The following is a 14,283-nucleotide window of genomic DNA, read 5'->3' on the forward strand; positions in this document are numbered from 1 at the left end:
TAAAATCAATAACAGAAGGAAAATTGGAAAATTCACAAATGTGTAGAAATTAAAAAATACACTTCTGAACAGCCAATGGGTAAAATAAAAATTTTAAAGGAAAATTAAAAAAACATATTCATACAAATAAAATTGGAAACAACATATCAAAACTTATGAGATATAGGAAAAGTACTTCTAAGAGAAAACTTTACATGGAGAAATAATTACATAAGAAAAAAGATACATCTCAAATAAACAATCTAACTTTAGCTCTTAAGACAGTGGGAAAAGCAGAAAAAAATATTACTAATCCAAAGTGAGTAGAAATTTAAAAAAATGAAATAGAGAATAGAAAAACAATAGAAAAGATAAGATCACATGTTGTTCTTTTTCCTTTGTTTTTGCAGTGCTGAGGATCAAAACCAGGTCTTCATGCATGGTAGACCAGTTCTGTACCACTGAGCTATACCCCAATGCAGAAGTCAGTTTTTGAAAGAAATAAAATTGACAAACACTTAGCTAGACAAACTAAGGAAAAGTAAAGAAGTCTGAAATCAATAAAATCAGAAATGAAAGAGAAGACATTAGAACTGATATCACTGAAATACAAAAGCTCATGAGTAGATATTATAAATAATTACATGCCAAATATGGATAAACTAGAAGAAAGAGATAAATTCTTAGAACAAACTACCATCGCTGAATCATGAAAAAATGGAAATATGAACAGACCAATAATGAGCAGGGAGATCAAATCAGAAGTACAAAACTTCCCAAGAAAGAAAAGCCCAAGACCTGATGGTTTCACTAATAAATTTTACCATCTAATGAAGAACTAATACCAGTATCTCTAAAATTCTCCCCCAAAAATTGTAGATGAAGGAATGCTTCCCAATGTGTTGTATGAGGCCAACATTGCCTTGTACCTCAGCCAGACAAGAGTACCACCACATGAAAAGGAAACTATAGGCTGATATATATTTTTTAATATTTATTTTTTAGTTGTAGTTGGACATAATACCTTAATTTTATTTATTTGTTTTTATGTGGTGCTGAGGATTGAACCCAGGACCTTGTATGTGCTAGGTGAGTGCTCTACTGCTGAGCCACAACCCCAGCCCCCCAAGCTGATATCTTTTATGATTATCAATGCAATTTCCTCAACAAAGGGATAGCAAAGTGAATTGAACAGTATGATCAAAAGGGTCATACACCATGGTCAGATGAGATTTATTTTTTATATATGAAATCAATAAATGTGATTAACCACATTAATAGAATGGAGGATAAAATCATATGATCAACTCAATAGATCTAGAAAAAGCATTTGACACATTCAATATCCTTTTATGAAAAACTCAACGAATTATATAAGAACTGTATTTCAACACCATGATCACATGTGACATGCCCATAGTTAATGCCATTCTCAAGGATGAAAAATTGAAAACTTTTCTAAGATCAAAAGTAAGACAATGTGCCCATTCTTGTCATTTTTTAAAATTAAATACTAGAAGTTCTAGCCAGAGCACTCAGGCAAGATAAAGAAACAGAAAGCATCCAAATAGGAATGGAAAAAATAAAATTGTATGCAGGAGACATAATCTTATATCTTATAAACCCTAACGTCTCCACAAAACAATCATTAGAACTAATAAACAAATTGAAAAAAGTCAAGATATAAAAACTAGTTGTGTTTTATGCACTAACAGCAAACCATTCAAAAAAGGAAAATAACAAATAAAATTCTTAGGAATAAAGTTTTGAGGAAATAAATAAATCTTATCCGCTGAAAACTATAGAACACTGATCAGAAAATTGAAGAAGGCACAAATAAATGGAAAGATAACCTATATTAATGGATTAGAAGAATCACTATTGTTCATACTACTAAAAGCAATCTACAGGATCAATGTAATCCCTATCAAAATTCCAATGGCACTTTCCAAAGAGATAGAAAAAATTTTCTAAAATTTGTATGAAACCATAAAATACCATAACACCCCAAACAATCTTGAACAAAAACAACAAAGCTGGAGACATCACACCTCCTGATTCAGATTATATTACAAAGCTATGGTAATCAAAACAGTGTAGAACTGGAATAAAAACAGACATACAGATTGATGAAACAGAATAGAAACCCAGAAATTAATTGAAACATATGGTCAGCTGATTCTGGAATATTTGCACTGTGGATACCATGTGGGAAAACTGGACATTCACATGAAAAGAGAAAGGAAGAAAAAAGGAAGGAAGGAAGGAGGGAAGAAAGGAAGGAAGGAAGGAAGGCCTCTTTTCTTATACCACAAACAAAAATCAACTTAAATAGGTTGAAGATTCAAGCATGAGACTTGGTATTAGCTACTGTCATGTGAAACTAGAAAAAGCTTCATGACCTTAGTCTTGACAATGATTTTTTGGATATGATATCAAAACCACAGAAAACAAAACCAAAAATAAACAAATAGGGCTATCTGAAAACTAAACAATTTCCACACAGCAAAGGGAACAACCAACAAAATAAAAAGGTAACCTTCAAAATGGGGGGAAATATTTGCAAATCTTGCATCATGTAAGGGGTTATTATATCCATACTACATAAGGAACTCATAAAATTCAGTAGTAAACCACAATAAAGGTGGGGAAGGGAAGAAGATAAGTTCAGTAGATCAGACAACATGGAACAAAAGGAGGGGAGTGGGGATAGGAATAGGAAAGACACTAGAATAAGTCTAACATGATTTTCCTATGTGTACATATGAAAATACCTAAGTGAATCCCACCATTGTGCCCACCCACAAGAATGGGGTCCTAATTAGAATAAGATATATTCTATGCTTGTATAATTTTATCAAAATGGATTCTACTGTCATGTGTAACTAAGAAGAACCAATTAAAAAAAGTATGGTGAAATGTCTATTATAGTAACTTGCTTCTGGGGAAGAAAAAATTGTGTGGGAAAGAAAACAGTTTTCTTGGGATGATGTAAATATTCTGTGCTTAAAAGCAGTGAAGGTTTTTATGAGTGTATTTGTCAAAACTGTACAGTCAATATTTGTGCCATTCAATACATGTACATATGACCATACCAAAAAATAAATATGTAAGGAATGGGGCTGGTCTAGGTTGGGAAATAGGTAGAAGCATAGAAGAAATAAAATGGCATGTAATAAGCAGATGTTGAATGTAGATAACTGGTATATTATAATATTCACTTTACATACATTTACAATTATGTAATAAAACTTTTGTATAAAAAACCCAGCCAACTAAAAAATAGGCAAATGATCTAACTATACATTTTCCAAAGAAAATAAGCTGTTCAAAATCAAAACCATAATGTTAGGATGGCTGTTATTAATAAAAGGCAAATGTCAACAATTGTTGACAAGGATGTGGAAAAAAGGGAATCTTTGTACATTGTTGGTAGGAACGTAAATTAATATACCCACTATAGAAACAGTATGAAAAAATTTGAAAATAGAACTACCATATGCTCTAGAAATTTTACTTATGGGCATATGTCTTTTAGTGTCATGTTGCTGTGACAAAGTATCTGAGAAAATCAACTTAGAGGATAACACATATTTTGGCTCACAATTTTAGAGTCTTCCATCTATGGTCACTTGGCCTGGTGGCTTTTGGACCTATTGTGAGGCAGTCTCTTGTGGTAGAAGAAAGCTGCTCAGCTCTTGGTAACCAGGAAATAAAAGAGAGAGGAAGGGCCCAGGGACCCAACATACCATCAAAGGTTTACCTGGGGGACCTTCCTCCCACCTCCTAATTGTACCACATATTGGCAACCAAGCCTTTAACACATGATCTTTCAGGGACATTTCAGATCCAAGCCATATCAATATTCAAAAGATATAAATCACTAACTTGGAAATACAGCTCCATTCCACGTCCATTGCGGTATTATACACAATAGCCAAGATATAAAAATAACCTGTGGCCTTTAACAGATGAATGGATAAGGAAAGTATACCATATAATTTTATGCATATATCAATTGAGAAATATTATTCAGCCTTAAAATGGAAATTCCTGCCACTTGTGCTAATATGGACGAATCTGGAGGATGTTATGCTAGTGAAATAGGATAGGTGAGGAAAGACAAATCCTTCACCATCTCACTTATATGTGGATTCTTCAAGTCAAACTCACAGAAACAAATAGTAGAAGAATGGTAACCAAAAGTCAGGGTGTGGAGGCAATGGGGAAAATCAGTCCAAGGATGCAAACTATTGGTTATAAGTTCTGAAATTATATGGAACATGGTGATTGCAGTTAATAATAATGTAGTGTGTACGTGAAATTTTCTGAGAGTAGATACTAACCATTCTTAACACACACAAGTAATTATGTAAAATGATAGATATTTTAGTTTTGTTAATATTTTCATAATGTACACACCTACCAAAACCTCACATTGTACACCTTGAATATATATAATTTTTATTTGTGAACTGTACCTCAATAGAATTGGAAAAAAGACCCTTAAAAATAAAAAGGATTTAAATTGTCCGATTCTATTACTTAAGTATCATAGATCTATTATTATGTTTTAAAGTGAGAATTAAGTTAAAAATCATATTTCTTAGAACAGAGTGCAGTTTCTACTATCAACTTACATTCTCTCCCCCTTCTTCTCCTCCTCTTCACCATCATAACTAATTCTAATTGTCACTTCTTGTGTGCCAGGCATCAACTAGTGTAAATACTTTTTACATATTAAATCACTAAGTTGTATAAGAAGCTTTTGAGGTATATAATATCATTCTTATTTTAAGAGGAAAAAATTAAGGTCTGGAGTTGTCAAATGAGAAGTCACAGAGTTTAAAAGGGGGTTAAATGAAGAAAAAAAAGCTGTCAGAGATGCCACCCATTTTTTAAAAATATATTTAGTTTTTAGTTATAGGTGGACACAATATCTTTATTTACACTTATGTGGTGCTAAGGATTCAACCCAGTGCCTCACACATGCCAGGCGAGTGCTCTACCTCTGAGCCGCAACCCCAGACCCTTCCACTTTTAAAAAATTTGTTCTAATCAGTTTTGTTGTTGTTATTGTTCTAATCAGTTAACATGTTTTGAATCTAGGTAGGTTGAATAATGGTGGAGGAAAAAGTCTTTGAAAAAATAATGAATTTAGTTTGGATCAGGGATTCTGAAGGAATGACAGACCCTGGGATTTAGACTAATCCAATGGTTACAAAGGAAAGCTGAAACTGTGGAGAGATCAGAGGTGTGAGAGATCTGGAGGTATTCAGGGTTCAGTGAAGGCCTATGAAACGATTAGGGTGGGCTTGGCCAGGTGGGGGCAGCAGAGCATCACCAATTGCTGACTATGGCAGAGCACTGAGAGTCTCTTTAGGAGATAGAGGAAGTGGGCCCCTGGAGGTGGGACTACTGGCACAGCAGCAATGTATCCATGATGCAAAGGTTTCGAGAAAACCTTTGAGTTGGTAGGCATGTGAGCAGATGCAAGTAACTAGTGATTTTGGAAAAAAGTGATTTTAGAAGAGTAGCGATATCAGCATCAGATTAAAGGGATTAAATGGGGGAATGGGTATGGAGATAGGAAAAGTAGGAATATGTATTTTTGAATCTGCCAATGAAAAAAAACAGAGTAATAGGATGGTAGTTTAAGGTGAAGGCAGACTAAATGGGGAGATTTTTTTGTAATTTGAAGTATTCTTATGAAAAGTTTATGAGATCACTGGAGTAATATCATGAAGAGAGTAATTAAAGATGACAAAGAGGGAAAGATGCTTCTCAGAATAGTTAAGATATAATCAAGGGTACTAGTAGGTGAAGTTTTCTGTTTGAGGAGAGCAGGAAGAGAGAAGATACAGATGATAGAAATTTTATGGATCTTTACTAAGAGTGCCAACCTTATATAATTAAGCTGTTTTCTAATAGTCATCAGTTATTTGGAAATCTTAAATCATTTTTCCATTATCTACTTTCCCTTACTATTGCATTTTAATAAATAGAAACTTCAGGTACCATGTAAAGATGTTTAAAAAATTCCTTGTTTCTTACATTGGTCACTTCAGTGCAGTCATGTACCTAAATTTTAAGGTGGGAAATGAGGGACCATTTCTGATGTCTACTGGGATGAGTATAAGCAGTTATCATGAATGGATCAGGCTTGTTCACCTCTGTAGACCTCTAAGCAAGTGAAGATTATTTGGGTCAAACATGTATCTTGTCCTAGAGTTTTCATTATTCACCATGATTTAGAATTTGAAATTCGAATGGGCTTAATTCACAACTGAGCCACTTGTGTAATCAAATCCAAGTCTGTGAATGCATTGCTTCCTAATCCAGTGACATAAAGAAGTTTCCAAATCTTTTACCACCAGCCTCTCCTAGTCCCCAATGCTTTTCACTTCTGTTGTAAAGGGAAATGCTCCAAGGTTATTTGCAAGTGACTTACTTTCCACAGTGTAAGGTGAAAACTAGATATAACACAAAGTAGCAGAATGTCACGTAGATGTTCCCTTTCTCCTTTCAGTTTATTTTTTCTTGTTCAGCATTGCTCTCTAACGCTTTTGATCTGAAAATCTCTCTCTGCTTGTTAAAAACCTTCTCTAGTTGCCTCTACCATCTCTATGGATATGTGTGGTTCTTCTATTTTGTGTATAGTGAAAGGCTCCTGCATGCTCCTCATGCAGTCTTGTTTCTTCTTCAACAGAAACATTTTCAAAGTAATTATTTCAGAGTAGGTATGTGCCCTTTTTTACTTTACCCAAAAAAAAAAAAAAATTGGAGGGAATATGGGAGAAGTCACGATTAGTAAAGCTGGAAGAGAATTCGTGAGAATTAACCAATCTCACTTAATTGACATGTGACAAAATCAAAGCACAGAGGGGTTAAATGATTTGCTAGATAACACACAGGAAAAAGAAACAGATGGAGGAAGAACGAAAAACCTGCATAAAGTATAGTAATATGGATTAGTTGCCAAGAATTCAACTCAGTGTTTGTTTTTTTCAGTTTATGGCTATTTTGACCATGAGAGGAAAACTAAATTGGAAGGTTAGGGAAACAGAAAGTTTTGTCTTCAAAAGTTAACTGTCCAGCCCATCTTAAGAAAAAAATATGGCTCATCTGTCATTTCCCTCACTGTTATTGCTTGATTCCTTTTCACAAGGCCTAATCACTTCACCATTGGATTCTTTTTGGCCCATCAACTCCATTTCTTAGCATTGATTATTTTCAGTGCTCTGCAGACCTTTTCTGTTCCCTTTAGACTGAATTAATTCTTTCATTTATTTTTTTATTAATTCATTGGCAGAATGTTTTCCCACATTTTTATGAGAGCTTTGGCTCTGAAAGAAGTATTTATTATACATGTACTTTAACCCCAAAGGAAACCAGAAAAGAAGGAAACTGGAACAAGAAATTAATATTCAATTTATGGGGATATTAACAGATGAAATATGGTTAGAAAAAATTTCCTGAAATAAAATAACCACACTGCCCTTCAATCCTTGCCATCAGTGTGGTTTGTCACAATACCAAATTAAATCCATTTTTAAAAAATGTCCTGTTATTTTAAACAAATATTTTCCTTAAATTTAAGCAAAAAGAAAAACTCCATTCAGGCAATAAATATTGGAGTGTTTACTATTTGTAAAGCACTGTGGTGGGCCCTCAAGAGCATAGTGAAATGAGTAAGTCTCTGTGGGATACTTACTTTTTTTGAATTTCAAAAGCCTTTGCATAGATGGAAATCCGGGGTCTGTTAGAGAATCACACAAGTTTTCACACTCTTGTCTTTTCCCCACCAAATCTATGCAGCACTTGATACCGCTGAACTTCTCCCATTGATTTAACAAATATTTACGGCATTCTTAATTATTGGTCTGGTGTAGGTCACTGATATATGGCAACAACGGTGAAAAGAATCACAAAATTCTTGCTCCTGCAGAATTTGTACTCTAGTGGGGGGAGAAACAGAATATATAACTAGGTAAAATATCATGTATAAGTACTATAGGGGGGCTAAAAAAGCAGAGTAAGATCATTGGAAGTTTTTGGACTGGTGATGTTGCAATTTCAAAGATTTCCAACAGGGTTTCCAGGGAGGGTCTCATTAGGATTTTAAGGGGTAGGGAGACTTTGGGTTTTATTCTGATAAAAAGTTACTGGAGTATTTTCTTGGACAGATGATCTGATTTGTAATTTTGGAGGACCATGAATGAAGTTGGTCATGTCCTGAAGCAGGAATGTAGCTAAGGGAATTACTATAAAACCCAGTAGAGAGATAATTGTAGTAGAGTGCGTGGAGGAAACTGGTAGATTTCTGCATATATTTTGTTGGTGGAATCAACAGAATCTGCTGAAGAACTAAAGATGAGATGGGGAAGAATGAGGACAAGGAGCTACCAGCTTTAGAAACCAGTTATATTTTCAGTATCACCTTTGTAAAAGGTGGAACTTTTTAAACCTCTTGATTCCAGTTTTCACCCCAGATTCTTTAGCCAGAATCATCAGGACGTTGGAGACACTACCTTTAAAACTCCTCCCAAGATTCTTCCACAGCCAACTTGGGCTAACAAAACTTGAGGGCTTAATATGTAACCTGTTGGTTACATATGACGAGCTCAAGCACAGCACTGTGCAGTGCGCGTGGGCCGTTGGGCTAGTGGAGGAAAAGATGAATCCTACTTTAATTCAGGAATACCCTTAAGAAACCTTAAGTGGGTTGGGTTAACCACGGTACGGGAGGGCTTTTTGGAGTAGTCTGATTTTACAAAGTTTTTCTCAGACCTTTAAAAAGAAGGAAAGAACAAACATGAAAGAAAAAGACAGTGGGGTGGTACGGAGAGAGAGGTGACAACTGCACACTCCAGATTCTAGTTCCTCGCCTCTCTCCGCGCGACACAACTCGGGAGAAATAGCCCTGAAGCGCAGACGCTACTACACGAAAGTTACGCCTCTACCAGAAAGGGGCCGGCCCGTTTTCCGTACGCAGCAAAGCTCGAGTTTCCGGAAGGACCAGATTCGGGAGCGGACCAAACCGGATGGAGGTCGCGCGCGCCCGCCTTTTCCCGCCCTCTTTCTGGTTCACCCAGAGGCAATTTCTCAGGGGGGCGGGGTCGCGACGACCTTTTGCGCAGGCGCAGTCGGTGGTCCACGCGTGGTGAAATGCCTGGAACGCACGTTTCTCGTGTCCGTGGCTTATATAGGCGGATCTTGCAACTACACCGGGTTCTACCCCCGGACCTTAAATCTCTGGGTGACCAGTACGTGAAGGACGAATTTAGGAGACATAAGACCGTTGGTTCTGACGAGGCCCAGCGTTTCTTGCAGGAATGGGAGGCAAGTGACGCCCCCTTTTCTTCGCCTCAGAGGTTTGGGGTTTCCTTAAGTGGTGTTCCCGGTTTGTCCCTTTCAGAGTCCGCCTGTCCCAGCTCGTGCCCACTAACCCATACAGATTAAACAGGGGCATTCTACACTTGATAAAGTTGCATCCTGAGTCCCTCAGTTTCTCCCACCGGTTCCTGGCTGGAGCAGATCCAGTGTGTCTAGCTCAGTTCAGCCTTTTGAGCTGTTGCAGATACTTGTCGTGAGGTGAGGATGGAGGTCATAGAATTGACTAAATCACTGTCAAACGCCCAGAGGGCTTGCCGGCTTCCGTCCGCTCCACTGCCTTTGCAGGTAGCAAACGCCTGTTAATAAGTTAATGGTTATTTCATAACAGTCTCCACACTTAGAGGTTTGTTTTCCTGATCTTTTTAAATCTCAGGGTCTTAGTGAATTTCTTACTCGATACAGAAATCAGATAAAGGACTGTTAAGGATTACTAGTGGTGGAGGAGGAAAATACTGGTCGGAGTTAAGCCAGGTGCAAGTTGGTTTCTTTAGGCTCTCCAGTCACGAGTCACGTCGCTTTGTTACTTTACCCTTCGCTCTTGTACCCAGTCTTAGCAGTCGCATGCATTAGGGATTAGTGACTTTAGTTTTTGAACGAAGGAAAAAAGATATTTACAATTTTTCGTGCGTTGGGGGCCCTGCAGGATTTCCTCTTCTTATTGTTAATATTAAGAAATGAATGGATTTGGAGATTAGAGTACGTCTCAGGTATTTGAAAGCATGGTAGAGGTGAGTTTTATGTCTAAAAAGTTGATGGTTGAAGAGGTGATTGAATTGGACTTTTTAAAAAAAAATCATAGAGGTTATACTAGGGTAAACCTGGAACTTCTTCACTGAATTCCAGAATTGATTGTTGAACCATTAAAGTTTTAAAGACGGACATTTAGATTAATGGCGACATTTAGAAAGTTCATAAAAATCATGGTGTAGTTGATATAATTTGTTTGCCTGAAGCCAGGGAAGTTTAATATTTTAAGTGCAGACCACTTTCTTTTAATAAGGTAATTTGGTCTTGGAGCCAGAACTAGATTCAGATTCAGGCTTGGATATTATTAAAGGTCAGATCACTTAATTTTTCTAGTCCTTTATCCCTCACCTGTAAAGTAATAGTATTTATAGTATGCATCTGAAAAGTAGTGTATGTTCCACTAAGAATGTATTCCACTAAGCTACATCCAACCCTTGTTGCAGACTTTTAACTATTTAAAAAGTATTTAAAAGCGCTTAGAATATTATTAATTACATTGAAACTATTATATATTTAAGGTGTTTGTTAAGTGACCTCTTTTAAGTGAGTTCTGTTTGTGGATAGACAGGAGAGTTTGGTTCTGTGCTGGGAAGAAATGAGGTTACTTTTAGAAGTCATAGTTGGAAATTTTCAGGGAAAATGTAGGAAAGAGTGGGAACTTAGAATAAATTGTTATAAGCTGAGGGAAGAGAGGGTGTAAGAAAAGAACTGGTAAATTGTTGAACAACCTAGGAAGCTTGGTAGGAATTTAGCTTTTTTTGTTTTTAACTCTTTTGGAATAATTTTAGACAAGGTACAGAGATAGTATGGAGTTCCCATACATCTGTACCCTGCTTCCCTTTCTGGTAACATATCACCAAGGTATGTTTATCAAAACTAAGAAATTTAACAGTATTATAATATTATTAATTATACATATTTTCGCAAGACTTCCATGAATGTTTTTATTCTCTCCAGGGTTCAATCTGGATCCTTGTTGCATTTAGTCATCTTTTCTCCTTAATCTCTTCCAATCTGTGACAGTTGATCATTTTTTCCCTATCTTTCACTGCCTCAACACTCTTTTGAAAAATACTAGCCTTTTACTTTGTAGAATGTTTCTCATTTTTTTTTGATGTTTATTCATGGTCATGGGATTGATGTTATCCATTATTGAGAATACTATAGGAATGAAGTATCCTCAACACTTCAGAAGGTACATATCTACATGACATTATTGGTAACGGTGATTAACTTGGTTAAGGTGGTATCTGCCAGGTGTATCCACTGTGTTTTGGATAAGGTTTGAGTGTGTCCTCTAAAGGTTCATATGCTTGATGCTTGGTCCCTACTGTGGTGATGTGTAGAGGTGTTAGAACCTTGAAGAGGTGGGGCCTAGTAATATAGTTTTTTTTTTTTTTTTTTTTTTGGTACTTGGATTGAACTCAGGGGCATTCAACTGCTGAGCCATATCCCTAGCTCCATTTTTGTATTTTATTTAGAGACATGGTCTCACTGAGTTGCAAAGCACCTCGCCATTGCTGAGGCTGGCTTTGAACTTGGGATCTTACTGACTCAGCCTCCTGAGCTGCTGGTATTACAGGTGTGCACCACCTTGCCCAGCTTCATTCATATTAATACAATTCTTGTTAGGACACTGGTTAGTTCCTATGAGAATGGGTTGTTATAAAAAGAGTGAACCTGGCTCTTAAATCTCTCTTGTGTCCTGTCTGCTTGTGATCTTACACATTCTTCCACCATGATGCTATCATGGGCCAAGCAGATACCAGTACCATATTCTTGGACTTCCAAAACACTGAGCTAAATAAATTTCTTTTTTCTTTATACATTACCCAGCATTAGGTATTTTATTATAGTGACAAAAAATGGATTAAGACTGTATTTTTTTTTTTTGTAATTAACACCTATTTTAGGGCAGAGACTCGGAGACTAAGTTCTCTTTAAACTTGGCCAGCTATTTTTAGTGTTCATTGAAGATTTTTGCCTGTGTGTTCCACTAAGCTATGTCCTCTCCCTGTTGCAGACTTTTAACTTTGCTGTGTGGAATTTGGCCTCTAGGATTCTTTCGTATACTTCTAAAAGTAATTTTGGCCCTGAATGAATTCTGAATTTGTTTTGTATCATGAGCAAAGTTGGGTATGAGTACTACTGGATAAAAGAAAAGGGGAAGGATCAAGAGTGCTAGAGAAGTTTTCTAATTCCCCTTGTTTGGGATCATGGAAAACAGGCATATCTCAGAAAGAATTCAGCTGGAGAAGTTTCTGTTTCAGGACCACTGGGAGGAAAGTGAAGGAAAGTATTTTATTTCATCTTAAGAGTAAACATGTAAATGTGTGTTTACAGAGAAAATTCTGAATTTATATAATTTCTTAAGAGAAAAAAATTGCAAATTTAGGAAGAGATGTTTGTGATTTATTAAGATAATGTTTGATAACTGGTTTATAAAATGTTCGTTATAATCTTATTCCCAAGTCTTTTAGGAGGCAAGAAGTAGAATTGTGTTGGTAGATCAGGGTCTTATGGCATTTTAAAGTTCTGACTCTGTTCATTTTATGAAAAATGGCTGATTTAGATAATACTTTTAATTTTTCTGTCTACCACTTATTTTCTAGGGACTCAGAATAAGAGTTAAGATTAAATAGTAAATAAAATATGTTGGTGAGAGAATGTGAGACAGCAAAAAGTAGTGTGCTTTCTATAGCTATTTGAGAGCCATATGTTTAATTTTCCTTTTTCTACCCCATTTATTTATGCAGATTGCCTTCTTGCCTGGCTTCTCTTGCTTTTCCTAAATATTTGCCTTGCACAGTGTCTGGTGGGGAATGTTTATAAGTAGAAATTCTGTTTCTGGAAAAAAGTAAAAAGGCTTAAGCATTCTGCAAAAGTGTTAATCACTTTCTATCGCCAGGAATGTGGTAGGCATATTATGGGGCATAAAAATAAACAGTTAATATATTTTACTTTCACAGTGTTCAAAGTTTTGTAGTGTAGAATAGGCAGTTATAACACAGTATCAAAGAATGTCTGTTAAATGCTATGGGAGCAAGGAGGAATGAAGATGAAGGCAACATAGATGATTGAGCTGAGCACTGAGTCAAGAATAGGACTTTAATATTAGAGCTGGCTGCCATGCCTGTAATTTCAGAAGCCTGGGAGGTGGAGGCAGGAGGATTACAAAGGTTGAGGCCAGCCTGGAGAAACTTGGCCAGAACTTCAGGAAAAAGAAAAAAACAACAACAGGACTTTCTAGAAAAAGGAATAACATGTGAAGCATTGAAGTAAGAAGCAATGTGACTTTTCACAGCATTGCTATGCTTGGAATTTAGTTTCTTATGAAAGATTAGGAAGAGATAAAGCTGAGAAGAGACAAGATATTCTTCTAAAGATTTTAGGGTTTTATTTTGAATAGAAAGATTGTAAGCAGTGGTGGAAATGATTTAAATTATATTTTAGAAAGATCATTTTAGCAGCAGTATAGAAAGAACCAGATTGAAGGTAGAGAGAATTATAGGCGATGATACAGTAATCTCAAATATATACATGCCTGAACCAAGACAGAGATGTTGAAAATGGAGGGTACAGATTTATGAGTTATTCTTTCAAGGCAAAATGGGACTTGACTTATGGTTTGGGTATGAGGGTAAAAGCTCCTGTTAGTATGCAGAGGTGAGATGATTAGATTATGAGACCTGCAAACCAATCTGTCCATCCTAGTTTGAATGGAATGGGTGGTAACTGTAGTCAGGTGGGGTGTGGCTGGAGGAGGTGGGTCACTGGGACATGCCCTGGAAAGATGCATCTTCCCTGTGGCTCCTTCCTCTTTCTCTTTGTCTACTTTCTGACCCCACTCAGAGTGAAGAAAGGCCCAGAGCAATCAAGTTGGCAATCTATGGACTGAGACCTCTGAAACTATGAGCCCTAGATAAACTTTTCCTCCTCTAAGTTTTTCTTGTCAGATGTTTTGGTCACAGTGATACAAAATACTGACTAAAACAGTGACCGACATAGGCTTAGCATGGGAGGAAGAAATAGAATGGAAAACCATTAGGTTTTAGAATAGGGTACTAATAAACACAATAGGTACATAGGAGGAACAGGTGGGAGAATAAGTTGAATTTGGTACATTTTGTGTTAATAATTCCAGTGGAACAGTTAAGTACA

The 14,283-nt window shown here is 36.4% G+C and overlaps 1 protein-coding gene across 1 annotated transcript in view; it reads left to right on the forward strand.

Moving 5' to 3' along the window:
- Positions 1–9,075: 9,075 nt before the first annotated feature.
- Sdhaf3 (succinate dehydrogenase complex assembly factor 3) overlaps positions 9,076–14,283 on the forward strand; it is a 60,702-nt gene continuing 55,494 nt past the window's right edge. The window contains exon 1 of the mRNA XM_076861471.2: positions 9,076–9,321. Within this exon, the coding sequence (XP_076717586.1) occupies positions 9,148–9,321 (174 nt within the window). The 5' untranslated portion in view covers positions 9,076–9,147. The remainder of the gene's footprint in view (positions 9,322–14,283) is intronic.

The sequence above is a fragment of the Callospermophilus lateralis genome, chromosome 1, assembly GCF_048772815.1.
Source record: "Callospermophilus lateralis isolate mCalLat2 chromosome 1, mCalLat2.hap1, whole genome shotgun sequence".
NCBI classification, from domain to species: domain Eukaryota; kingdom Metazoa; phylum Chordata; class Mammalia; order Rodentia; family Sciuridae; genus Callospermophilus; species Callospermophilus lateralis.